The 25,281-nt window shown below is 37.3% G+C and overlaps 2 protein-coding genes across 3 annotated transcripts in view; one reads left to right on the top strand and one right to left on the bottom strand.

The window, feature by feature from the left end:
• Positions 1-25,281, top strand: part of LOC145940548 (uncharacterized) — a 282,334-nt gene that overhangs the window by 73,488 nt on the left and 183,565 nt on the right. The window contains exons 6-9 of the mRNA XM_083045820.1: positions 3,822-3,861; positions 19,294-19,490; positions 19,587-19,630; positions 24,955-25,045. Of these exons, the coding sequence (XP_082901946.1) occupies positions 3,822-3,861; positions 19,294-19,490; positions 19,587-19,630; positions 24,955-24,976 (303 nt within the window). The 3' untranslated portion in view covers positions 24,977-25,045. The remainder of the gene's footprint in view (positions 1-3,821; positions 3,862-19,293; positions 19,491-19,586; positions 19,631-24,954; positions 25,046-25,281) is intronic.
• LOC145940546 (uncharacterized) overlaps positions 1-25,281 on the bottom strand; it is a 223,572-nt gene that overhangs the window by 20,876 nt on the left and 177,415 nt on the right. For both annotated transcript variants that reach the window (XM_083045817.1, XM_083045816.1), the window contains one exon: positions 21,522-21,655. In XM_083045817.1, coding sequence (XP_082901943.1) covers positions 21,522-21,655 — 134 coding nt within the window. The remainder of the gene's footprint in view (positions 1-21,521; positions 21,656-25,281) is intronic.

Raw genomic sequence — 25,281 nt, 5'->3', positions numbered from 1 at the left:
AGAAAAAAAATTAATTAATTTATAAGGAATTTGTTCAATAAAATATGATGTGTGTGTGAATACGATTTTTATTTTTCTTCAATGTGCCGTGAAAATATAAACCGATTGGACAAAGGATCGCGGCGTCGCGTTGGCAGATAGAGGCCAGGCAGTAGTAACAGCTGCTTTCGGTCAGACCGCCGCTGCAGTGGCAGGCGAATATCGGTCGGCTCGGACCGCAGGAAGAAGTATCCGTTCCGTAATTGGTCGCGAATGCTTTCCGCCATTTATCGGTTAGCAAAAAGCAGAGCCGTCTCCCTTTCACGCTCGATCGACCTTAACCGTTTCCACGACGTGCTAATCGCCAGGTCGTTTAACACTCCCTCCCCCCGGTCTTTCCATCCGCGGTCCGGTCGACGACTGCGAAAACCAGACGATCAATCAGGCGGCGATACATATATATATATATATATATATATATATATATATATATATATTTCATCGCTTTGTAATGCTTTGTACACTCATCTTCTGACACGCCATGGTAATCACAATAATCTGTCTCGCATCGTTGAAAATCATCTGCTTATCTGTGAATTCTTTCTATCTTTGTAGTCAAAATTAATTTTTCGATGAGCGCGATCGCGCTAAATATCACGCAAATTGATTATATATTTATATTTTATTAAATATAATACTCTATTGTATTTATAATATAGCATAAAAAGATAAAATTCACGATATATTATTTAATTAAATTTTATTCAAAAGTTTGTGTAACATCCATATTATATCATTTGATTTGGAAATACTTTATTTAAATATTTACAAATGTGTGTTGCAGTCAGATTATTGCATACACAAATTTAAAATATGTATATTTTCATTAATAATTATGTTACAGAGTGCAAATTTCAAATTACCGTAAAAATATATAGTATTTTTCAAAGAAATATTTTGTGTTAATAGTAATCTGACATAAATTTCGTGCAGAATCGGTATATGAAATACGCAACGTATAACACACATTATCAGATTATAATGTACTCATCAGATATTTTCTACATTAATCAAGCCCGTGCATTAATTAAATAAACTTATTACATATTTTATAATTATACATATATGTATGTGCGCGTCGTATCTGTGAAACGGTATCCGCAATAGTTTGCATAATGCGCTGGTTCTCTCTTTTGGGCAGTGATTCCTTTTTTCAGCGTTTCGGAACTTTTCGAGCTCGAGAAAAAACATCGCGATGGAACGCCCGGTAGTTCTTTTTCGCAAAACTTGGTCTCCTCTTTTCTCACGAGCGTCTGCGCGCGCGCGACTCTCTCTTTTATCCCGAGGGAAAAGTTAAATGAATATTCAGGACCGTCGAGCCACGGTTTACATTCAGCCCGCTACTCGTGTGCAAGGATGTAAACGATCGCGCAACATCGATCCGTCTCCCACTCTTTTCTCCTTGCGTTTCTCGTATGCGACAGAAAAACGGGCGGTTTATACTACTAATTTACGCGCCGAGACAGAGACGGGTTTATCGACTCGCGTTTCTCCGCGTATATCATTTGACAAATTTTATTAATTGAATTCATGCTACTAAAAAAAAAATTCACAAATATGTCAACTAATATATCTCTTTAAATTTTGATTTCTTCGTACATTTTATTGATATTACTTTTTATTACCATTTTTTTCGTTAATTAAATAAATAGACGATTGTTGTAACTAAAAGGTTGTGCAAAAATAGTGATTTATTTATAATATCCGATACGGTTTCTCGTGATTTGTAGTCGTGCTGTTGACAGATAAAAATATTATCGCGATTTTTTAGGATCGGTTGCACATGTCGTAAACATACGTCTAGCGGCTGAAAGAATTAATACGACTGCAATGCACAATGCATGGTTGCATGCATAAATCCGTCCCGTTTTTTGTACATATTGAAATATCGTTGAAGATTGAAAGTTACAGAAACAACGTGGGAATTTTATCGTTACGATATTCGTAGCGGTGAAAATTTGCTTTGTATAGTCAAAAATTCGAAGAAAGAAACAAAAAGAGAAAAAGAGAGAGAAGAGGGAAGAGATAAGTTGGAGCTGGAGAATTGCAAAACACTATTTTGAATTTCATAGCGACGCTACTTGGGATTCTGAAATTAATCAGATTCAGTTGCACAATTCTGATTATAGAGTCCGTAATTTGATTTATCTCCGCGTTATCACCGTGCCATTTGTTTTACGATACGGTATATCGCCGGACGCCGTAAACGGGTTTGAGGCACCGGCGGTACTTCGCGTACTGGAATGAACTTGGCCGACCCTAGCTGGCCCTAGGGTAATTTATCAAATTGCATGCTGGTAATCGTTATTACAGCGCGGCCGGCCATTATCGCGGCCAAATCTCAATCCGCGTTGCCTTTTAGCAGTTCATAATTGGACCGTTAACGTGTATCGCGTACCTTCTCGGGCTTTGTACGGCATTTTTATTTGACAGATAAGTCAAAATGCCATTGTTGTATATCAACATACGCGGGTATGGTGGGTTACAATCTTAATAAAATTGTATGACGAAATATCGATCGAAAAACGTGTGTAAAGCGAGACAATCTTTAAAAATATCGAGGGACGGATAGACTAAAATGTGGATATTTATTATAAATATCAATATTAGTTTTCGCCTCATTATTATTTCACGAGTGTATATGCACTGTCACCAACGACATTAATTCTACCATGCAAGTGTTTTCGGAAGTACTGTAATTTAATGATGTAGAATAATTTTCATACAAAGTCTCCCTCCCTTTATTTTAGCCCTCATTAAATAATCCCTAAATTGAAACGTTGCGATTTTCATTTCGCGATGTTTACTATCGCTATGCACACACACACATACACACACACACACACACATATAGTAAACGATAAATAATTTCGTTTTGATTACATTATGAGTACACTAACAAAGTGTGTTGCCATATCGCCGCAAATATATAATAGTTGCAAAAGGGAAACCGTAATTAACGTTGCAGCGGGCAATCATAAGCTACCGCGAGTGCGATGCGTAAAGAGTCGAGCGCGCCGACACAGACAGCGGGGGGAGAGAGAGAGAGAGAGAGAAAACATTTCATGAAGTTAATGAATTCCCATGGAAACGTCGTGGAACTGGCTTCGGGCCATTAATATGGTCCATTCACAAACACAACTCTTCGCTCTCCTGCGCCGTGTGCCCTCGTTAAAACTTTCGAGGCGCGCGAGCATCTCTACGTCGGAGGGCAAAAAAAGAAGAAAAAAAAGTTCGTATGAAAACAAACGGAGAGTGCTGTAAGCATCCTCGGCGAACAAACTGCCGGCGCGTTATGGCGAAAATGTGCGGTTCGCGCGACATTTACAAATATCCCCCTCGACGAACTACTTGCTGAGAGGAAATACTCTCTCTCTCTCTCTCTCTCTCTCTCTCTCGAATGCTAATGAAACATTTGGTGACACAACATTGTGAAACATGCGGTTGTTTGCTTACTCGATGGAACCGACAATCGCGCCAACATCTCCGAACAGATTATCGAGTATATATTCTCGGTTATTCATTCTTGACTATAGTTTAATCTAAACAATTGTTACAATAGAGAGAAATCCAGCAAATAATATTTATTTATAAAATAAAGTAATAATAAATAATTTACTCTTTGTATCAATTTTACTTTATTCCAGTTTATCCGATTTTGCAATTGTTTTATACTTTAGATAGTAAGATTGAATAGAGTGAAATATTCAATTTAATTAAATATTTATATAATCTGAAATATATATTAAGATTTTTATATACTCTCTCGTTGTATGTTTCAGATGAGCCATATGGCGTGGATCGAAGCGGAAACCCATCAAGGTAAGTTGGAACGAAACACGTGCTGCTCGAAAATTACCGCTCTGTGATATCTGTTAATTTTACGACGGGGCTAAAATAAATACGCGAAGTTCGTACCATAAATTATATATGCCCGCACGTGCTTCTCCTTTGCCATTATCTCGAGTGGACACTCGGATAATCGCACGGGGTACGTACGTACTCGGCACGAAAGTTGTCCCGGTAGCTAATTAAATATTTAACTTGCACCCGCTGGTAACTCGTGTATAAATGTACAACTCGTTTGTATTTTTGGCCGGGAGATTAATTGGTAAAACCCAGGTACTAGAGATAAAACGATTAAAAAATGTTTTAGATAGGACATTTTTTAAGCAATTATATATACATTTTCGAATCTGTCTGATATCGTAGAAAAAATTCGAAAGAAATTCGGAGAAATCGCTTCGTGTCGATTAATTGTTCATGTTCAAGTTCTCTTTTGTTTGACGATCGAGAATAGGAATCTTTAGAGAAATGCAAGACGCATATATTGCGTCTACCGTGCAATATCGAAGTGTGTATGCTGCGAATATTATTAGTATTTACATAGTGTATGTTTATGTGTGTACATATATTCGCATATAGATGAAGCACTATTCTTATAGCCGCTTGTCTGATATTTCTATGAGAGCGTCGTTGCAGCTTTCTGCGCACACACGATATAGGAAAGATCTATAAGAAAGTCTATAGGAAATTTATGAAAATGTTCGTGGATATGTGCTATAGAATTTTACTCTGGCGGCGCGCGGACTGTGTATATCGTTACAGAAGAGTCCAACAAGCTTTGAATAATAGATTCCGCGACGTTGAAAACATTCTTTTGACTTGTTATTCTGGATCTCATATTGGAGCCAGTTTTCGATGCTATTCAACTCTCAGCGTATACTCCGCGATATTTATTTTCAACATAGATATTAACATAGGCGTTATTTTTTCTCTCGAGAAAGGGAGAGAGCAAACTCCTCTTTTCGATATATTTCTAATACAAATAATATAAAATGCAATAATTTCGGATAAATAGGTATATATCTGTATAAAATATCCGAGTTTTGAACACATGATACACTGAAAAATTTATTTAATTATTCAAATAAATACTTATTTCAATACTCCTTTATATATTTATTTGAAACAAACAATATTGATTTGCCGTGAAAAAATATTTAATTGATGTAAGAAATCTTTTTTCAAAACAGATAAATATTTACTTGTTTCAAACAAATGTGTAAAGGGTAACTATTAAATTAACTATTAATGTAACTATTAAATTAAATATTTATTTGTATTCAGTAGTTTTTTTTTCAGTGTATGGGGCTTCTGAAACTTTTAACTTTTATCTTTCATTGCTCAAGTCTTAATTTTCCTCAATTTTCAATCTTTAACTTTTAATCTACAGTTTTATATATATAATTATGTTAATATTCAACCCGCGTAAAACTTTCAATCTCTCTCTCAAACTCGCAGTCTGCAATTCTCAAAACATTTTTCTATTAATCATTGAATACATAATATCAAACACGTTCCGATACATTGCGCCAGAAAGATCTGATATACGCGCGCTCTTACCACGAGATGCTTGGGGAATCTTGTGGAAATGGATTCGTGCGTGATCCATTGGTCGGAATGGCGGGCTAGCCATCGAAGAGCATCGGTTTCGCCGTTTCGACACGTACGTATCATTTCCGCGGTAACGCATCTCCTGACGAGGGATGTCGATAAGTGGATATCGCAATGAATAGGAGAGGGGAAGAGGGAAACTCGAAGAGAGGAAAATCTCCCGTGGGAGCACCACGTACGGCGCGTCACGTATCCCTCGGATGCCACATACACTAGGACGAGTTTTTCCTCGGCTCACCCTTTTTCCATTTCGTCCTTCCTCCTCCCTTTCGGCATCTTAGTCCACTACTCTTCTACTGCTACTAGGAGGATCGGATTAACGATTGAACCACGTCTCGTCGATCATTGTTCGGGATTTCTCCTCTCTCATATTGTTTTCTCGCTCGACGGTTGACAAAAAAAAAAAAAATGAAGACACGATAAGCGACATAATAAGTGCAGCGCAATAACACAATGTGATTTGAGAAATTATTTATTTTCGCGGAAATAAACCTGGGAAAAAAAGTCAGATTTATTCTTTGGAAAAAAAGAATAATATTTTTTACTTGCGAATGATTGATGTTTATTTTACGGTCATATTTCTATGTATTTTATTAACTAATATAATAGTCTGAAAAATTTTAGAGTAAAGTAAATATGAATGTGTCGAGCGAATTTTGTAAATTGACGATACTTTTTTAACTTTTTCATCTTTTTTTGTCTCTTCTTTTTTATCAATGCTCTTCTACAATTTTCGCATTCGATCGACGCTTGTCTAGAAGCTTTATACTAAATTGGGTGATTTTTTATTTCGCTTAACACGAGATCGATGTCGCAAGTGGACAGGCTTATCGCGTCGTTAGTGAATTATACGTCTGCATGAAGCGGTTCTAACGAGACGACAGCATCGTTAATGGATCCTTCTGCTTTAGAATGATATGTCGTGCTGACCCATGCACTCTGCAATACATATGCATATGCGCACGCGCGCGCACACACACACACACATATATATATATATATATATATTCACGAATGTCATGATGGAGAGATAATGGAATATTCGAGATTTAAATTCTGTCAGGCCATATAACGAGGGGGACGCTTATTACATCCTCGTGATGCGCTGAAAGAGTGAGAAACGTCATATTTTTTGTAAGGTATATAAAAAAAAAGAATGAATAATTTTACTAAACTGCGAGAAATCGCGGATTAATAATTCGTTGATAAATAATTTCACAGATTTTACGAAGTATTAAATATGCGCGGGAGGGATTATGAGATATCTGCGTGACGCAATTATGTCTAACTCGTATAAAAATACTGTCTCTCGATAAAATATATATTTTATATAAATATATTTTATTTTATATATATAAACCAAGTAACGCATTCTTATCATCGTCGAGAATTTAACGCGAGATATCCACATGAATTCATTTAATAAATTTTGTCACGTACAGATGTGGGATTTTTGACAATACACCTTGTCAAAAGACGAACGTAACAAAGTATGCTGCGGAATATATATCTCAAGATTTCCGGTGTGACGTTCGCAATAAAACGGTGGATCGGGTTTCGAACTCGTCGTTCTAACGAGGAGAGCGAGATTAAGCGTCGGGAACGGCAATCCTCGTATCCGTTGCACGTTGCGCGCGCGCGAAGGTAAAATACAATGCAATACAACCGAGAAAGAGAAAGAGAGAGAGCTCGTTTTGCACAAAAGCGACTCGTTCTTGCGGCGGGGGCGAAATCAGCGCGCGATAGGCACGCGGCCGGAAAATCGATGGCCGGTATCGGCCGCGCGGATACGCGCGGAATAAATCTTCCGCGCCCTGCGTTTTTTCTTTCTCTCTCTTTTTTTCGCGCCCACCCACCGGTTGCGCGTTTCCTATCGGGAGTTTTCCGGTCGCTTTCCATGCATTGCGCGAGGCCTTATCGACGTTCCGCGTAAAAATTCATTGCTCGTTCGAGCTTCGGATAAACAAAACGCGGAGGTCGGTCAAGGATACTTTGCGAACCGTCGGAATTTTTTTTTCTTTTTTCCACTATTCGAGCTGCTGCTGCATCGAGAGCTCTACCTCTTTATGTTGCGTATAATCGGGCTTTGCGAAATGATTTCGGCTGCGATTGCCAATTTTAAAGCTTTCGAACGTGAATATCGGAAATAGATTGTTGTCGACTCTCGAAGCTAGCGATCGCGCTATTGCATGCGAAATGCGCCGGTCGTTTAGCGTTTCTCGTTCTGTTTCTAAAATGCGCGAAACGGTATATCCTTTAGCTCCGTTCTATTAGGTATTCAGCGAACAGCGCGCAACCAGTTTTCCCCGCAAAACCAGTTTTGGAATAACAGAAAAATGAGGGAGAGCCATTCTTCAGGATTGTGATTGCATAAAGCTATCGCGGGGACGCATATGTGGTCATGCTTCTTCCGGAAAGACGGTTATTCTATAATAAAATGCTATTCTGAAATATATATACTGCATATGTTCGCCTTAATATATTTCGCTACTTAATTTATCGAATTTGTTTAACCGTGACTGCTATATTCAAATGCTAGCTTTCTTGTACCGCGTCGATATATTTTATACGGGGAGGGAATTAGAGCGAAACGATTTGAGAAACTTTATTAAACTTTTCCGCCAGATCCTCCGCACAATCAATGTTTTCTTTCCTTTCACGGCGGATTGCTTATTCCCAGAAGCAAAGTCGCGCGGCTGTAAGTACTGCATAGCCAAAGTTACGAGGTCAGTTGCAATGAAGTTAACATAAATACTCGCTGTGAGCCGCGGAAAGTATATTTGCATAACAAGAACTTTTGGAATTGAGTGTCGAGGAAATTTTCCAGAGAAGAGCTACACAGAGCATCCCTCCGCAGCATTAAATAAGCGCAAAGTTGCTTGACGTGAAACGTTACTTGATCCCATTGTTATCACTCTTGAGTTTTTAATTTCTTTTTTATTTCACGCGCATTAATTATTATAAATTCGCAGTAGTCGATTAATTATTAGAATGCATCTATATGCAGACATTGAAGATTATGTATGAGATATCCTCATTTCTCTCCCTTTGAAACTTTGTGAATTCAGTATTTATCTATTTATCATGAATCATGTTTAATGTAATAGAAATTTTTAGAATAGATTTTTAAAATAGAATGAAAAAATTACTCTTCTTTCACGCAACTAAACTTTTTTTCGATCTTATTCTTCGAATCGAGCATATTTTTCTGAAGAGATCAAGATCGTTTAGATAAAACGAATCTCATTTGATGTCTTCGCACGAATTGATTATCGCGACGGTTCTCCAATCGACGTAGTTGGAATAAATGTTCCATGCGAAGAAGGACAACTATACATTTAACCGAAATGTTCAACGAGCCGCGAGGAGAGCTCGTTTCCAAAATCTATCCGACTTCCAGATTGGAATGTAATTTCGCGGCAGCTTTCCTCCATAATGTGTGCATTTCACGCGTTCCAGCGATCGTGGCACTCAGAATGGTAACGTTTTAGTTTTTGCACAATCTTCAATCTTTTGAAATAATATATTACATTGATTTTTCGTCGAAAATGCCCTTTTTGTTCATTATTACGAATATTATAATTCATATAATAGAATAATAATTTATATACGATGCATATATTGCATACGCGATTTCTATTCACATTACTTTATTATCAGCATTTAAACATATCTACCATATGTAATAGCGAAGCGAGAGAGATGATGTAATATATTCAATGCATATCGCTCCATATCGAATATATATATATTATACCCGTCGAAGACAATTCGAGGAACACACACGCGTGCAGGAATCATTAGCATTCTCACGCGGGTACGGATGATGGTAATAATAATCAGCGCACGCGCGCGAGTGCGAATCAATGCAATAATCAGGCCGGACCTTCCTTCCGCGTTAACGAGCTCGAGATTCGTGATTTCGTGTTTACTTCCGGTCACGTGCGTCGGATCGCGGAATTTGCCGTCTCGAGCACGTGCATCCGCGCGCGTGTGTACGTAAACATACACACGCGCTAAACTATTATACCGGGGCGGCTACGTGACGGCGGGACGTTACGGTGTGTGCGAAACTCACAAACACACGTGGGTGTGCGCACGTTTATGTATGTACACGGCAATGAGTAATATTGCTGTGCAATATTGAGTGAATCTAATGAGGGGTACGCCCCCGTGCCGGCATTAATACTGCTAATCCAATTAGTTGATAATCTACAGCGCTCAAATGTGTGTGACCGGGGCTATTAATAGGAATCGGTTAACATGTCGCGACGAAGAGTATTAGACCCGCTGGATTATTTAGATGGACCAGTACGGTCTCGTGGGAAGAGCGAAAGATGAATAGGACAGTCCTATATATACAGCGTGTTAGAGAATTATGAAACGTGGTGGAGGATTATGAAAAAAACAATGTGAGTGAAATCTCAACAAGTGAAACATTGTATTGAATTTCATAGTATTTTTTTACATTAGATTTTTTATCTTAAATTAATTTTTGCCATGTTTAATTGGTTATACGGTTCTATAATTGTTAAATTTCTGGTGCTATAACAATTTTTATTTATCAAGATATTTGTTAAAAAAGCATCCTATAATCAATATCTATTATAATTAATTATAGCAGAATGTTGAATTATTTAATTGCTAGAGATTGCCCATAATGTGTACTAGATACATATATATGAAATATTTGTAATCTACCTTCAATAGGTAGATTGAAAACCGTTAAATTCATACGTTTGCAATGCATAACAATTACATAGATACTGTCTAGATTTGAATTACATGTTCTCCAATAGATAATAATATTCGCAATAATAACCATCCATGAATAATAACGATGAATTCTTTAAGCTGTATTGTATCTCTCGTATGTCTGAATAATACATTGCGATACTAATCTAGAAAGCTAGATAATTCGATCGCGCATATTTGAATTAGATTATTTGTCTGATCATTATTGTTTGATCATTATTTTTTTTATCGTGTCCGAATTAATTAATCAAATCTTTGGGTATTTACCGTATATTTAACGAATCGAAGAAGTGTATTTGCTCGCCCAATTTCCCGTCCCTGATGAATCTCATGGCGATTCCGCAGGCAGCAAGATATTAATAATTTCATTTGCCGTCCAATCCCAGAGCCCATTGCTTTTTCTTTCTCTGTAGCGCGCTATTTGTCATCGAGTCTCGTGATAGAAATTAAGGAGGGGAGACTTACTGCAGCACGAGACTACTACAGGCAGACGATGGTAGTGATTCGATCGACCGATTGGTCGGACACGTAATCAAGTTCGAGGAAAACAAGAAAATGCGGCCATTCGATACCGAATAAATTGTTTCCTAGTTGTCCTCGTATAGACTGCTTTTATCCTACAAACAGAGGGGTGCCGTATTTTCTGATAAGAAGATTAACCGTCCTTTACATTCACTTTTTTCATATAAATCGAATTTGCGAAATATGAAAAATCGTGCACGCATATGTTTCTTCTTTCGTTTCGTTTGCAAGTTTTGCAAGATTTTACAAATTGTGACATCTATATAATCTAAAAGAGGAGTATAGTGATGCTCACAAACACAGAATTTCCGTATTCTTCATTCGATTATATCAATTTAATGAACATAATTTTATTAATTGCATATAAATATATTATTATTATTATGTAAATAATAAAGTGTTAAATGTACGATACATATCTAAATATAAAACTAATCATATCTTTTATATATATATATATAATAATATAATCACACAACATGTAATTATTGTGTCAGAAGGAACGTTTCTCAAGTTATCCCTGTACTTCTCTTTCTACAGATTCTTTGACTAGTTTAAAATTGAGTTTTCCTGCATAAAAAGTATTGCGATTTAAATGTACAAGTGGTCCAAAAAATAGGCGAGGCGCATTTTTCCCATATTTGAATGGAACTTTTTACGCAAACCAACACCAATAACAACTTTTACGACGTCGAGTTTTAACTTTGACGTTTGCTAATGAACCTAAAAACTAACGGAGAAAACGACTAACACGTATCACAGGCGCGCACAGACGGACTACTCGACATGCAAGAAATCGGAGCAAAGGGCAAAGGGCTGGTACGGAAAGAGCAAAAAAAGGGAGAGTCAGGATGAGTCGGGGAGGGAACTAGCTGCATAGCTCTGCACACGTGTGATCTTTTCGGTTCGCTTTATTTCTCCGGAGCAACGGAAGGAACGTCGTAGCTAAAGCGCGAAAAACAAAACGCGTTTCTCACGAAAGCGTTTCGAATTTTCCCCATCGACGAAAACGCGATCAAAGCTGTGTCCCGGGCAAAGAGGCCCCTCGAGACCTCCTCGCCCTTACTATCCGATCCTCTCGCGCCCTTTTCGATTCACGATTCCCTTTTCGCCCTTTCTCTCTTCGAGAGCTCACCTCTTCTTCTCGTCGTTCTCAACGATAATGAATTTTGAATGATTATTCGCTCTTTTTTTCTCTTTCTTTCTTTTTTTTCAAGCGTGCAATTATTCGAAAGACGCATGTGCAAATAGTAATGAACTGGGTCACTGTCGTAATTTCCCCGAGACAGAATAGCATCGATCGAAACAGTTAAAAATGTACAACGAAAAGTATATTTTTTAAAAGAATTTTTTAAAAATTACGTGGACGCGTTTGTCGCTATTTTCGGACGTTGCATCACGTCCTCGCGAAGCATACGAGAATATTTCCGCCATATTTGATGTTAAAAATCCAGGACAGTGATAAAAACGACGAAAGTCATGTAACAGAAATAGGAACAATGATACAATCGATGAAAATGCGCTCATATTCTCCCCCGCTATCTAGGTCATAAAACTGGACCGATCGTTTTATCCTCTTGCTTGTATCGAGATGCTATGTTTATCGATGATTTCCCAGCGGTGATCAGAAAGGCTTCTAAAATGGATGAAAAATAATGAAAAATATTGCGCTACTTCATATTTTGAATCTTATATCTGTCGTATATTTTTTTCTCTTCTACTTGTATGTTATACGTTACTTTATAATGCTGTAATCAAATATACGATACGTCGATATATTTGATTTTTGATTTTTGCATGCGCACGTATTTTTTACGGCAAAGCTGCTAGATTTACAGACAATTTTGTACAAAATGCAAATTCTGCGTACACGCCATATTCGGCGGATTTTACGCAGCGATGGTTAAAAATTGCTGTGTTACAAAAAAACGCGACTATCCGGATGGTCTCGTGCATACGTGCAACTTGTACAAATCGACTTGTCCGTTGTTTATCGAGAGATCTCCCAGCGGTGGTTTTGATCCTGATGTCAGGACTCCCGATGAAACGCGCGGAATACCAGTCGCTCGCCGAAACAATACATGTAGTACATAGATATACGAACATTGTGTGTGTATGTGTATATACACACATGCACACACACACATAATATAATTCCCGTGGGTTCGATCGGTGATGTACAAATGTGCGACGATCCCGGCGCGAAGACGAACCTCGTGTTATCTACGAAGTTGCAGTAATCGAACTTGTGGATATCGAAGACAATTTTCTCGCCAACGAATCCACGTATCGTATTTGGAAGAGAACAATTCCCGTGATAGATAGCTTCGCTAATGTAAATCATGATTTTTTGCCCGCGATTTATGGGAATCGATATTGTATTAACATCGCTTACAAATATATATATATATATATATATATAATTTTTTTTTATATCATAGATTTATAATTATATCAGGTGAACAATTGGAGAATTCAATAAAAATCAAATTACTATATGAACAATTTTTAAGATTTATACATATATCTAGTCAAATATAGTTTTTTGTATAACCCGTTGGGATTTTAATTTTATAATTCTTGTTATTTATAAATTGAATCCGTATTTGGGCAAATAAATATTGATTTATTCGAAATTTGCGATTGATCGAGTTTGCGGGTATTTTAGATTATTTTGTATGTGTGTATCTACAAAGATAGCACATGTAGAATAAAATTATATATATGTATCTATATAAAAGATTATGACTAAATTAAATATATAAATGTTAATAATGCTCACAGAAATTCGATTCTTTTTAAATTACTTACCTATAATATAAATAGAGAAAAAGGTTTCTTTACTAAAAGAGAGGCATTTTATATATTAGTAACACTAATAGCAATCGACAATTTGCGTGTGCGCATATGTGTGTGTTAACGTTTGCCAGGGTGTTATGTGAGGTTCGTAAATATAACGAAAAGCAACGAGCGGGACTCGCGGGCACTTTTTTTCTGCCGGCAATCCCGCGGGTATCGTACGCCACTGGTCGATCGCCTAATTCTGTTGAATGCCTGAATTCGATCTGGCTCGTTCAGTGCGATCGTGTCGGTCTGCCAGACTCGCAGCATCCTCTGGGATCTCTTCCCCAGAATAAGGGCGCGCACGGAGTTACGACCTACCACCAAAAGTCGCGCCCGATACTAGAGAAGCCTTTGTTTCTGAGAAGGAGAGAAACAACGATGGGAATCGTAACTTTTTTTATTGACGGTCTGATGTATATTCGTCATCTTTTCCGCGGAAAATTGTTTCTTTTTTAATATTTGAAAAATTTACTATTTGTTACGTTAAGAAGGAATATGATATCAAGCATAAATTCGCGCTATATCTTCTCTTTTTTAAAATAGATATTTATAATATAGATTTATATATATATATAAAGAATTTAAATTGTTTCATTCTGGGACGTATATCTGAAGATCCACCCGAGAAAATTCTTTTATCATATTGCAGAGTTGATATACGATAAGACTGTTCTCGACGCGCGTTTCTATACGTGAGCTTTTTAGACGTATGTTCCAGAATGAGATAATTTAAATTCGAAGCGCTGCGGATTCCACGTGAATTTTAATGACGTTCTAAAAGGATTCCTGATAACTTTCGAGCATGAACCGCGGCGTCCCTTTACGATGAGTCTGTTCCAGAATCTTAAAGTGCGTGTGCCTTTCGGCAATGATAGGGGAGTAAAGGGATAGGGCAGGGGGAGAGGAGGGTAGGAGAGGAAAAACGTGGGGAACTGGCAGCATTACTTTCGCATCCTTTCCCAAAGGTGAGATATAAGTTTGCGCGTGAGGGTTTCTTCCAATATTTTCGGGAAATTGTCCGAGAAGCGACAATACACTGGCAGACATTCTTCTTATCCTGGCAGAGGACTCTTTAACTTTGTTGAATTTCTGCTGCGTCTCTCGCGAATGATTCGTTATAGTCCCTTCAAAATGTGTCTTGACGTCTTACATCTATACGGCGCTCCGTATGAAATTCGCGAGAATCCGAGAATCCACGACCGGCAAACGACTTTACGAGATTTCTTTGGGATCACGTTCAAGTACGCAGATCCCCTTTCACATAAAGACGCCCATTTTATTACGGGTTCAAATGCGTTCGGCAAAGAGCATAAATTGTTCCTCAAAGAGATTATGTGCTTCAAGGAAAAATAAATATAAAGGGAAAAGAGAAATACTGCGCGACACTCTTTAATATTGTAGAAAATCTAGCACAAAATTAGTTCTGCTTTGTATAATTACAGAGATATATATACTATATTAATGTATTGATCAAAGGAAGTAATATTAACAATAAATATGTTCAATAATAAAAAATTAGTAGTTATTGGATTACTGCGCAGGCTAATTTATGATAATTATTTTATGCATCGTTACGTACACGTAGATAAGAATATAATGGATCATTTTATCGGAGATCGCTCCGAATCGAGGAGAAATCGGAGAAATTATTTGGGATCTTCGGAAACTTTTCGCGCGACTTTAGGACGATTCATTTGAAAAATGGCCGAAACTTGTCCGCGTAGAAGCGTAATAATAAAGAAAGACTATTACCATCTCTCGCGCTAGTCGCTGAAAAAGCGTCGTATCATTCAAATATGGGCTCGCATTAAATTCCCATCTCGCCGATGCCACCCGCCCGTATATCACTCCGCATCAGAGAAAAAAAAGACGTGCTACCGACGTCGGATTCGAGCCATTACGTGTAAAAAGTGGCGTCTGGGCGATTTTCACCGCTGCCATATGTCACTATATCGACCGCGATCGCAGTTTTGGCTCGTATATGTTAATAAAAAGGCACGCACCCGGAGAGCCATTGTGTCGGTTGGGCTTTATCGTACAATGGCCGGACTTACGATCGATCCATCGCGCGCTTCGCGGGGAGAGGAGGATGCGAAAAAAATCTTGTTTCCACTTTTTCCCCTCTCGGACGAGCGATAAAGTTCGTTATTCGCATCGATACCTTTCCTCTATTTTACACAGGAATCGTAAATTTGTATTATTTGCGAACTTATATATCGAGCGCACGCGAAATAAAATTCCCGTAATAAATGCAGACCGGCGGAGGACGTGCGTGTAATTCACGATCGATCGATCGATATATGTATTCGCGAGAGAGAGATATATATGAAAAAAAGCCTCAATTTTCCTTATGCATTTTTTGCATCGGAAGCGGAAACGATAAAGCCAGATCGATGTTCCTCTCCCCCATCTCTACAAAATCGTAAACTCGAATTGTTCGCAAAGTAATACCGAGCGCGATTGCGAAATGAGATCGAAGGAATGGAGTAGATAAAAGAAAACTTATCAAAAGCGTGTCGCCAACTTTGTATACTTCGCTCATTCACTTGCGCGAATGGACTCAACAAAATTTACATCGATTGTACAGAAGAAAGAGATAAAGAAAAAAAAATGCAATGAAAACTTGCACTAGAGTTTCCTTTTTATTATCGGAAATATAAAACGTCGTTGCAATAAACTCGTAAACATGTATATTGCGCAATGTATAATTCATGCATTCATATATGTGTTGCCAGTAATTAAATTAAATAAAAGAAAAAAAAAATTGGCAGCGCATAATATATGGAACAATGATTATTATTTATGAAATACATTGCTTGAAATACAGTTATCCACCGATAAGTAGAAGCATTATTCTCACAATTAATAATTATCAACTGAACAAGTATTAACATTTGTTTTATAAATGCACCGTTTTCTGAATTATAACATAAATATTTTATCTCGCGTCAGCTTTGAGAGAAAAATTTAAAATAGAGCTTACACTTAAACTTTGAAGTCGTAAATTTGATTTCCTAATCCATTTACATAATTGCCCCAACAACGTTAAGGTATCAACAACAAGGTATTAAAAAAAGAAATATCTTTGTTATGCAAAAAGGGGAGAGTCCAGCATTGAATAAAGTAGTGTACTTTCGGACGAAAGGCAGGATAATTGAACCAGCCGTAATCCGTCGTATTACAATCCCAGAACTTGGTCTCACGAGGGTTAATCGAGCTGCATACAAAATCGCGAGCGATGCTACGAGCAATTTGCCGTTTTTCTCGGAGACGCGCGCGAAGAGAGTTCGTTCTAATTTACAGGAACGCCCGCGCGACAATCAAAGCACCGAGAGAGAGAGAGAGAACGCCCCAGGCGAAAGGAGGGAAATGTACTTTGCCCGCCGCTTTGTTGACGGCTCAACGGAGATTTGCTTTGGCTCCGACGACGGCGATCAATTTGGCGCGAAATTACGCTTTTCTAAGGAACACATTTTGCACATTGCACGACAATCTTTTACGTTACGCCGAGAGCTCGTTCAGCAAACCGTCCGTCCGCTTTTTTCCCCCTTACGCGCGTCCGAGTATTCCGCGAATATTACTACTACTACTACATGTTTCGCGTTGTTTCCGTAACGTCTCCTCTTCTCGGTATTAATATTTTTCAGTTGCGAACACATAATGAAGCGGGAAATTGCGTGCACTGACTATTCCCCCGCGATATGCAAGCGGCGATAAAGTGAAAAAATTCAACTTTGAAATTGCAACTTGGAATTTTAGAAAGAAAGAGAAAATAAATAAAAAAGGTAGCTTCGCAGAGGAAACGTAAATGTGTAATAAAATTTTCTTGTTCATTTAATTTCAAATTGACTTTAGCGTCATAAAAATTTTTATTTTCGAGATGCCTTACCAAATAACTGAAACTGTTTGATCTTGAGGATTAAAAAAAATTACAAAAGAATATGACGAGAGATCAATCGAATTTTCGTTAAAGTAAAATTGACTCTAAATTGATCAAAGGATACTACACGTTTTGACTCACTAATCTTGTTATATCCTGTATACTTTATAATGAACGAGTACTATACAGGCAATATTCGTTTATTATATTATTTCGTAGCTCGCCCGTAGAGAATTTAAATTAAAAATTTAATTTAATCATAATGTACGCGCGAACATAAAGTTATTGTAGTACTATGAAAAATTTATTAAAAAACAGGAACCTTATGTTGTAATCATTAACGTACCACACATGCATATACATATATTGTTGCGTTCCTAATTTCATTCCTCTATCGAAACTATGCCTATTTCTGAGCACTAAGAGGATTTGTCAACAACACTTATCAACAACGACAGGCATGTTGGATTTGGAATACTAGAACAACACAACATTCTTCGGTTTTATGTTAAAAAAATGATATTTTTCAAAAAAAAATAATATAAAGTTTGTTTAAACTCGATTAATTTTTTTCACAGAAATTAGCTGATTAGAGCGTTAATGTGCTAATTAAATTTTAAAATAATAATATGTTAAAAAATTAAAATAGTAATATGTTGTAAATAATATGTTATAATACCTTATTCTCGATTAATATTTTTTGACAGAAATCAGCTGATAACTGTCAAAAATATTAATCGAGTTTAAAGTATTATATATATATAACCTATTATTTAATACATATTATATTATTTTAATTTTTATAACATTATTTTAAAAATTAATTAATAAATTAACGCTTTAATCAGCTGACGCTTTAATCATATATATCATGTAGAGCTTCAATTAATTTTTTTTCAGTAGTAATATAAGACATTAATCAGACGTTTGTGATTACTCGGTAGATACACTGACAAATTATCCAAATTAATTATTATACAACAAATTAATTATATAACAAATTAATTATTTTTTACAATAATCAAGCTTCAAATACACAAGACATCTCGAAAACATTTCTATAAATACGAGAGAGAAAATATTATTGCGGAGAAAGAGACATTCTCTCTCTCAATGTCTCTTAATCAGCTGATTTTTCTGTCAAAAAATATTAATAAAATTTGCTATTGAAATATTCTAGCTTACCTATTTATATTTATATTGTGTATGTTATAATTTGCTAATTAAATTTTAAAATAATATAGTAAAAGTTATAAAATAGTAATACGTTGTAAATAATATGTTATAATACCTTATTCTCGATTAATATTTTTTCTTTCTAAAGCTATATCTTTTCGAACGAATCTCCTTCGAGTTTTAATTAATTATTAATATTAAGTCATGTACATAGTATCGCGCGCGCGCGTTATTGGAGTGAAGTTGCCGATGTTAGTACAATAGCGGCCATTACCGAAACGCCGCGAGTATCAGGCAGTTGGAGCTGCGTCCCGCTGTGATTAATTAGTAAGCATAATCGTTAAAAACGATTTCTAACCTTTGTATTGTAATATTTATCAATCGCATGTCATAATTTCAACGTTAATATGTAGTCGTAATTGTTCGAAACGCATATTTCGCGAAAAATTCGATGCAAAATCTCTTGCCAACCTAACCCAACTCTGTTGTCGCGCGTGCGAATGTGTTGCGATCCGTGGATATATCTATCGTTAATTCTAGCTTACATATTTATATTGTGTATGTTATAATGCGAAATAATAAGATTATTCTAATATATGTATGTATTTTATTTGTTACAGATAGCATTGCCATACACAGTGCGATTCACGCGTCGTGTCGGGAGTGCCGTGTAAAGTTTAGCTCGTCGGGAGTGCCGTGTAAAGTATCGGGCGATCGTAATTATTCGTGTTTTCGCGAATGTCGTGAGTGCTACCATGGACCAAGAGAGGAGGAGGAGGCCCAGGGAGGCATCGGGCGACATCGGGGCAACTATGAGGTATGCAAAATAAAAACATTTTTTCTAAACTGTATTGTTTATGAGATATTTAAAACACACTTATGTATATACATAATTTGAATATTTTGTTTCCAGAGATCAATGTGCTGTGTGGTACAACTCCGCTATTGCACGTATCGGTGAGTGAGAAGTTGTTTATTTTATAACATTTTTATAGCGGTAATGGGGGTGTATAGAGTATATTGAAAATATTAAAATAATAATGTTTTAAATAATATGTTATAATATCTTATCCGCGATTAATATTTTTTGGCAAAAATCAGCTGATAATTGTCAAAAATATTAATCGAATTTAAAATATTATAACATCCCTTTCTAAAAAAGGCACGTTAAGTCGATTCTTGCAAGTATTGTTGCATCTTTTCCGATGCTGATTAACTGTTTCGATTCGCATTATGCTTGTGAGAATTGACTTAACATGCCTTTTTTTAGAAAGGGAACTGTCAAATGATGTGCTCTTTTTTGGGACAGTTGCGCTTCTCACATTCGGATATTATTTTATCCGAGTTGTATTAAATTAATAAAATTATCGTTTCTTTTTAATCAGTGTTTCCTTATTTGCTCGGGCGTGCGAAAGTGATGCAATTCGGTTGTCAAGATTGACTCGCGAACGTAACAATATAAATGTTTTATGCATCCGAAAAATGAACAAATACAAATTCACACTCCTCATAAAAATTTCTCAATTCGCCTCATGAAAAAATTATCCATAGCAAGATTGAATTCGATTTAATTTCAGAAAGATTATTCTTTACAGTATTCCATGTGTATGTAAAAATGTGTATGTAATCATATTCATATATGAAGAAATGCAAATTAAAATTAAAAAGATTCTCTAAGTGAAATAAAAAAGTTGGGTTCATGTAAATTGAAAATGAATTCGAATTTACGCATTCAAAATTAAAAAAAAAAAAGAATCCAAAATTATCTCGAGTTTAAATTTCTGCTGCTCGCAGCGATGCAAATTTGCGCAGGATTTCGAACATGTGGCGGTCGAATTTTCCCAGATCGTTCGTCTCGTTCGAGAGAGGATGAAATTTCTCTCGAAAGTTGAGCGTTCTCGAGTCTGTCGCGAAAAATGACGAATATTACTAATCGCGCTTGGGATTGGCCTTCGGCCCGACTTTACCATTACGGAAGAAAACAAGATTTTCTCTCGACAACGCGCTTTCCTTGCCGTGTCGGTATCCTCGTACGCGGACACTATCGCTTTACGTGAAATCAGATTCTACCGTGAAAGCAGCTTACCGGCGAGATCGGAGTGTATACGCGTGTACCTATCAAATCAATTTCATCGCGTGTAGGTGTATAGGGTATTTCACCCTTTCCTGTTAACGCAGATCCGTTGGCGAGACTGAAGCCGATTTTTCTTGCAGAAAAACGTGACGCGAAATTCAACTATGACATCAGAGGACTTACACTTAACGCATGCAAATTTCAAATATTTTAGCGAGACATGTCTCGAGCGTATATTTAAATAAATTTCTTTAAAGATCATTTGAAACACAATCATTCAAATAATCAATGTTAAAAATTAATACTTTTCATATTTAATAAAATGGCATATTCTTGTGTTTAAATTTTCTCTTATTTTAGAGTTCATTTTTTATGTATTCTAAATTTTTCTCATTTTAATTATGAAACTTTTCCAATATTGTAATTAGGGTATCAAGTTTGTACACTTTTACAGATTGAGTTTTAACAAAAGAGGTCATGCCGATATTTTAAAACTATATAGTTTCGGGCGTAATTATGTCTTCTCTCTCTTTCTAGTCAAGACCTTCATATATACATATTAATTTCATGTTTAACACAAAAGCTGAAATATATATATAACTAAAAGTATAGCTCCATTGCCACTTCCGATTTCTCGCAGTGAAGGCAAATTCCTCATAGAGGTCAAATACACGAGGTCATTTCGCGCAAACGCGTATGCATCGCCGGTGCAACACACCGAGGCGCGGCCTCGGGGAAGTTGGCTCGTGCGGAGGAAGCAAAGGGATACTTTACCGGATCGTCGTTGATGGTCCAATGTAGATTGGCCTTAGGCACGGACGGCCAGGCGGTGCAGTTGGCAGTCACGTTCTCGCCGACGGCGTAGTGCTGGGACAGGCCTGTGATTTCCGGTCCCCTCTCCGGAGGCACTGCGAACGTAAATTTTCCGTGTGAGAACGTGGCGAAAGTTTCCCCATAAACCAGTTACTTTGCTCCGGTTAGACTCTATAAACTTTCGACTATTACCCGGAGTTCTCCGCGCCCGAGCCGTTCGCTCGTTCGTTCGTTCTATCCTCGTCGAGGAAATGGAACAAGGAGGGAAAGAGTGGGCAGAGAGAGGGTTTTCTTGCACTTTGCAAGAGACGCGGAGTCGCGGAAACGCGACGCGACGTGAGTTTTCCGAGTGTGTATCAACGTTTTCCTCCCTTTCCACTATAAATGTTTTCTTACGCGACAAGTTGCACTAAGCCCTTATTAGCTACGTTAACTAATAAGGAAAGATTCCAAGCAAAAGTAAATACTATAATGACACAAATCAAGGAAATAAAAATGAAATAAATGTTTAATGTAGCCACCAGGAACGAATAATAATGCGATATATATAAATAGCGCGTACTTACTAATAATTTATAAATGATTACAATAATTCTCATAAACTTAACTTTTGAGTGATAGGTTGCGAGCTGTGTGGCGAGACGGATGAGAGCAAAAAAAAAAAAAAGAATAAATCAAATTCAGAGTAGGTAATTCAGCGAGTTTTGTACACGTCGATGATGAATAGTAAATGATGATGTTGCGTCGAATGTTACTTTCTCGTTTATCTGTCTACGTGGAAAATCTCGACCGGGGCGTTCTACTTTTATCTTCTCTCGCTCGCTGCTTTTTGCTCGTGCGATCCGTACGATTTGAATCCCCGTTCGGTTTGCTGAAACAATTTCCGGCCGACCGGCGACGAACCCGGGGTAAGTTTTGCACGTTTTCGCGACTGCGTCGCTCAGCACGAAGGGAATTAATTTTCAATTAGCTCGGGCACGTGACTTTCCTCGTTCGCGATTAAACGAGGAAGCGCATCGACTCCACGAAGAGAGATATCGACTCTCGCGGGTGCAGCGGCTACTTTCCGTTAACGATAACGCGCGAGTCGTATAATGAACAACTACGTATTATTTTCGGTATAAAAGAATGATTGTGCCGGATCGGAAAATCGAAAGCAATAATTGATATAAGAGAGAGCGTATATTCTATACTCACTTTACATAACGAATAAAATTACGAGCAGGGTCGATTGAATAGGTCGCGATCGCCGAAGCGAAGAATTAATAAATTTTATTCGCATTATCGACACAGAATAGCGCGAGTGTTTATAGTGGGATACAATAGCCAAGAGCTATAATTCTCCGGGTAATTAATCGCTCGGTGGACTAATAATTAGATCAAACGTGGTGACTGTTATGCTTTGCGTTATGAAGTATAACATGATTTGTATCGTGTGATTTGTAAATGAAGCTTGCATAGTATATTATTCAAAGAACAATATATTTAATAGAATTTCCTACGATATCAAAGTCATACGTTTTGAAAACAGGACACTGTCCATATATTTTCTTGCGAAATAGTATTATAGGAAGAATTGAAAAAGACATATCTTTCATCATTCGATGTACATATATTAGACATCTTTTCTTCTCGAATAATATTTATCAATTTTTATTTCTACAACAATCTTTTTTAGAAATGATTGCGCTAACAATTCTCATCGCGTTCGCTGACAGTGATTCGCCACCGCAATTGTGAATCTCGCGATTTTTCGCGGCCTTCTCTGTATGGACTGCCGCACATGTGCGTCGATCCACAATCAATTACCGGATTTATCGCTATCAGCCGTGTGTGCCGGTGCGCTCGATGTCTCTAATAGCGTTAATTGGCACACCGGATTATGAGAGACATTCGCGTTCGGGCGGGCGCGACCGAATGCTCAATTAAACATTCACCCCCCCCGTTGTCCGAGATCGCGCATTGCAGCGGCAACGTTGGTGCAGCTCCACCTCGGGATACGGTCCATTAATGCTTTTCGTCCTCGAAATATCCTGGGTGCAATTAAAACCGAGAATTTCCGGCTCGAAAATCTCCCTTGGTCGGCGCCATCGGCGTCGCCGTCGATTTCGCCGTCTGTTCCCGGTAAAACGCGAACAAGCAGAAAGTGGGAAATGTAAAGGGCATCCAAGAGCATTGTATGGGGGGGGGGGGGGGGGGTACAAGTGTCGGAAAATTTTCGAGAGACTGCGGAAAAGCATGCTGCGCGAAAATCGAGACGCGTTTCGCAGTCGCGGATAATTTTACCGCGCATTAAGCTTGTAATAGCGCCGATTATTTCGTGGAGAGATTTTCGTTTCCTTCCGCGGAATTTCGTTCTCACGACGACACTTATCAATGAGGGTCTTCCGTACTGAATTCTTAAGGTAAAAAGAAGAGCTTGCAAGAAGCAGGTTATTAAAAATAAGCGATAGGTATGTCGCTAAGATATTACATTTAATGGATAGAATCGATAACATATTATGAATTATTTACGAGGAAAATTTTATTTTTAATTAATATCATATTCGAGGAACTTCTTATAAAATCAACTGTAATGGGAAATTTTTTGGAAATTAAAATACAAGTAAAAACAAAATAAAACTAAACTATATTAGTATTAATTTGATGAAGATTCTAGCGAATTTATTACATAGCTTGCTTTCATAGCTGTGTTTTCGTTTATAGCTCAATTAGAATTTCCGCTAATGGTTCCGACGTATGTATAATGTAAATAATTCATTTGACATGTTCGTTCATATGGCTCAGCATACTTTACATTGTCCTCGAATTCTTTGACTCTGTGGAAGATTGAATATTTTTTTTGAGGTTTCAAACACGCGAAAGTAGCCGCATCATCGATTTTCGCGAAGAATCAAACATGACATGCTTACTCAGGGTACGGAGTGAAATCAGAAAGGCGGGGGAGAGAAGAAGAAATTTGTCAGGATTGCGGAAAGTTGGATAACCTGACGCTTTGCCAGAATTCGAGCATTCGCCATGCTAGCGCATTCGGCCGCGCGGAAAGTATTCCGCTGCAATAACTTCACCGACAGTGATTTAAGCGCGTAATTACGAGGGTTATTGCAAGCACGGCGGCGCTTTATATTTCTCTCTCTCTTTTTTGTAGAATTTAATATGCATAACGGCGAAATCTTGTGCGCGCGTCCTTGCACGAGCTGCGATCGATTATAGATATAAGCAACTAATACAATAATTTGATGAATAATTAATTAAATATAATAAAAACATTAAATTGCATATATAAAATAGATCATATAAGAGAAATGTATTTTCTTTTTTAATAAAAAAAAAAAATAATTTTACATGGTTTGACTTTACGTACTCTTACGCCAAATCTTGCTTTCTGTTACAGAAAATCTAATGGATTGTCGTAAAGTAACACAAGGGCATATTCAAACTGCAACAAGCTACGAAAGGCGCAAGAATTTTTGCGACGCATCGCGGTGAGTTGAAAAATCTGACTTTCTGCCAAAATTTGCTTTCTATACATCGAGGCTCTCACATAGTAATTCCGGTATTACGTCGTTCCAAATATTTTTCTGGCGTAATAATTTCAGCGAGAGTTAGATTCCTAATTGAGAGGGTTGTCGGGAGAAGATAGCCTGCTTTCATATTCCGCGGTAACTTCACGTACAAAATGAAATTGCTTTTTGAAGGCACTGCAATTTATACGGATTGC

This window comes from Prenolepis imparis, unplaced genomic scaffold (assembly GCF_030444845.1).
Source record: "Prenolepis imparis isolate NDT839.2.m4 unplaced genomic scaffold, iyPreImpa1.0 SCAF_9, whole genome shotgun sequence".
NCBI classification, from domain to species: Eukaryota; Metazoa; Arthropoda; class Insecta; order Hymenoptera; family Formicidae; genus Prenolepis; species Prenolepis imparis.
This window is presented reverse-complemented; position numbering and strand designations above follow the sequence as displayed.